The sequence below is a fragment of the Aplysia californica genome, unplaced genomic scaffold, assembly GCF_000002075.1.
Source record: "Aplysia californica isolate F4 #8 unplaced genomic scaffold, AplCal3.0 scaffold01068, whole genome shotgun sequence".
Taxonomy (NCBI): Eukaryota; Metazoa; Mollusca; class Gastropoda; order Aplysiida; family Aplysiidae; genus Aplysia; species Aplysia californica.
This window is the reverse complement of record NW_004798338.1, coordinates 40065-41255: the sequence shown is the minus strand read 5'-3', so window position 1 is coordinate 41255 and position 1191 is coordinate 40065. Positions and strand designations below refer to the sequence as shown.

The 1191-nt window shown below is 43.6% G+C and overlaps 1 protein-coding gene across 1 annotated transcript in view; it reads right to left on the bottom strand.

Moving 5' to 3' along the window:
* Positions 1-1191, bottom strand: part of LOC101852370 — a gene marked incomplete at its 3' end in the record, with an annotated part of 16700 nt that overhangs the window by 9436 nt on the left and 6073 nt on the right. Inside the window, 1 exon segment of the mRNA XM_005111509.3 lies at positions 365-894. Within this exon segment, the coding sequence (XP_005111566.2) occupies positions 365-837 (473 nt within the window).

Here is a 1191-nt window from a genome sequence, read left to right as displayed (position 1 = left end):
ACACACACACACACACACACACACACACGCACACACACATTCACATATAAATGTGCGTACTCACTCACACACACAGATGTGCGTACTTACTCACATATACACAAATTCATGCACACAGCTGCACTCGCACATGTACGCTCTCACTCATTCACACACACACTCTCTCTCTCTCTCTCTCTCTCTCTCTCTCTCTCTCTCTCTCTCTCTCTCTCTCTCTCTCTCTCTCTCAAACACACAGAGAAACACAAACATAATATTGTACACTGACAAACCAATCCGTCTTTAAAATGCAAGAACCACACATTACAACGCACTACCACAAAACAGTTTGTGAAACACGCTTAGTCCCCACCTCAGTATTCACCTTCGGCTGTAGGAGCCATTGATAACATTGCCTCGATATCTGTTCATAACCGACTCCAGATCAAACTGGGCCAGAATTTCTTGCACAATTTTCGCCCGACGTATTCGAGTTTCCAAAGGAATGGGGCTCCGTCCAGGATTAAAACCATATGTGGAAAACAAATAATTCTGACCGTTCGGTCCACCTCCATGAAAACCGTCCTCTTCCTCGTCATCATCGTTGAGAAACATTTGATTCTCCTCACTGAGCTCACTGTGGGAATCCACGTTGTCTTGATTGTTGGAAAGTTCGCCATTGGTGGTGCTGTGTCGTTTGGAACCGCGTTCACTTCCGGCGCTGCCTTCATGGAAATCCGAAGTTGGGCTTCCCTTCCTAGTTTCTAAAGTCGTTTCCTCACCCGGGCCATAAGTAATAGGTGGATTATTTGGTCTGTTTATGTCTGGCCCTTTCGAGTCTTTAACTTTACACGCCATGGGCCCCGTTTTTAAAGCCAACTTCGTATTAAGCGAAAAGTCTCTTCCTAGTCCAAACTTGTACACCCACCAATAATAAATAAAATAGAATAAAATAAATAGAATAAAACATGAGAAAGCAACCACATCCCCCTCCCTCCCAAAAAACCACAACAACACCCAAAACCAAAACAACAAAACAAACCCAAACCACCAAAACCCAAACAAAACAGAAACAAACAAATCAAAACACCAGTTACTGAAAAGCCCATCATCAATTAAGTAAGTTGTTCCTGTATACGACTGTATAACCATCCATCCATCCATCCATCCATCCATCCATCCATCCATCCATCCATCCATCCATCCATCCAT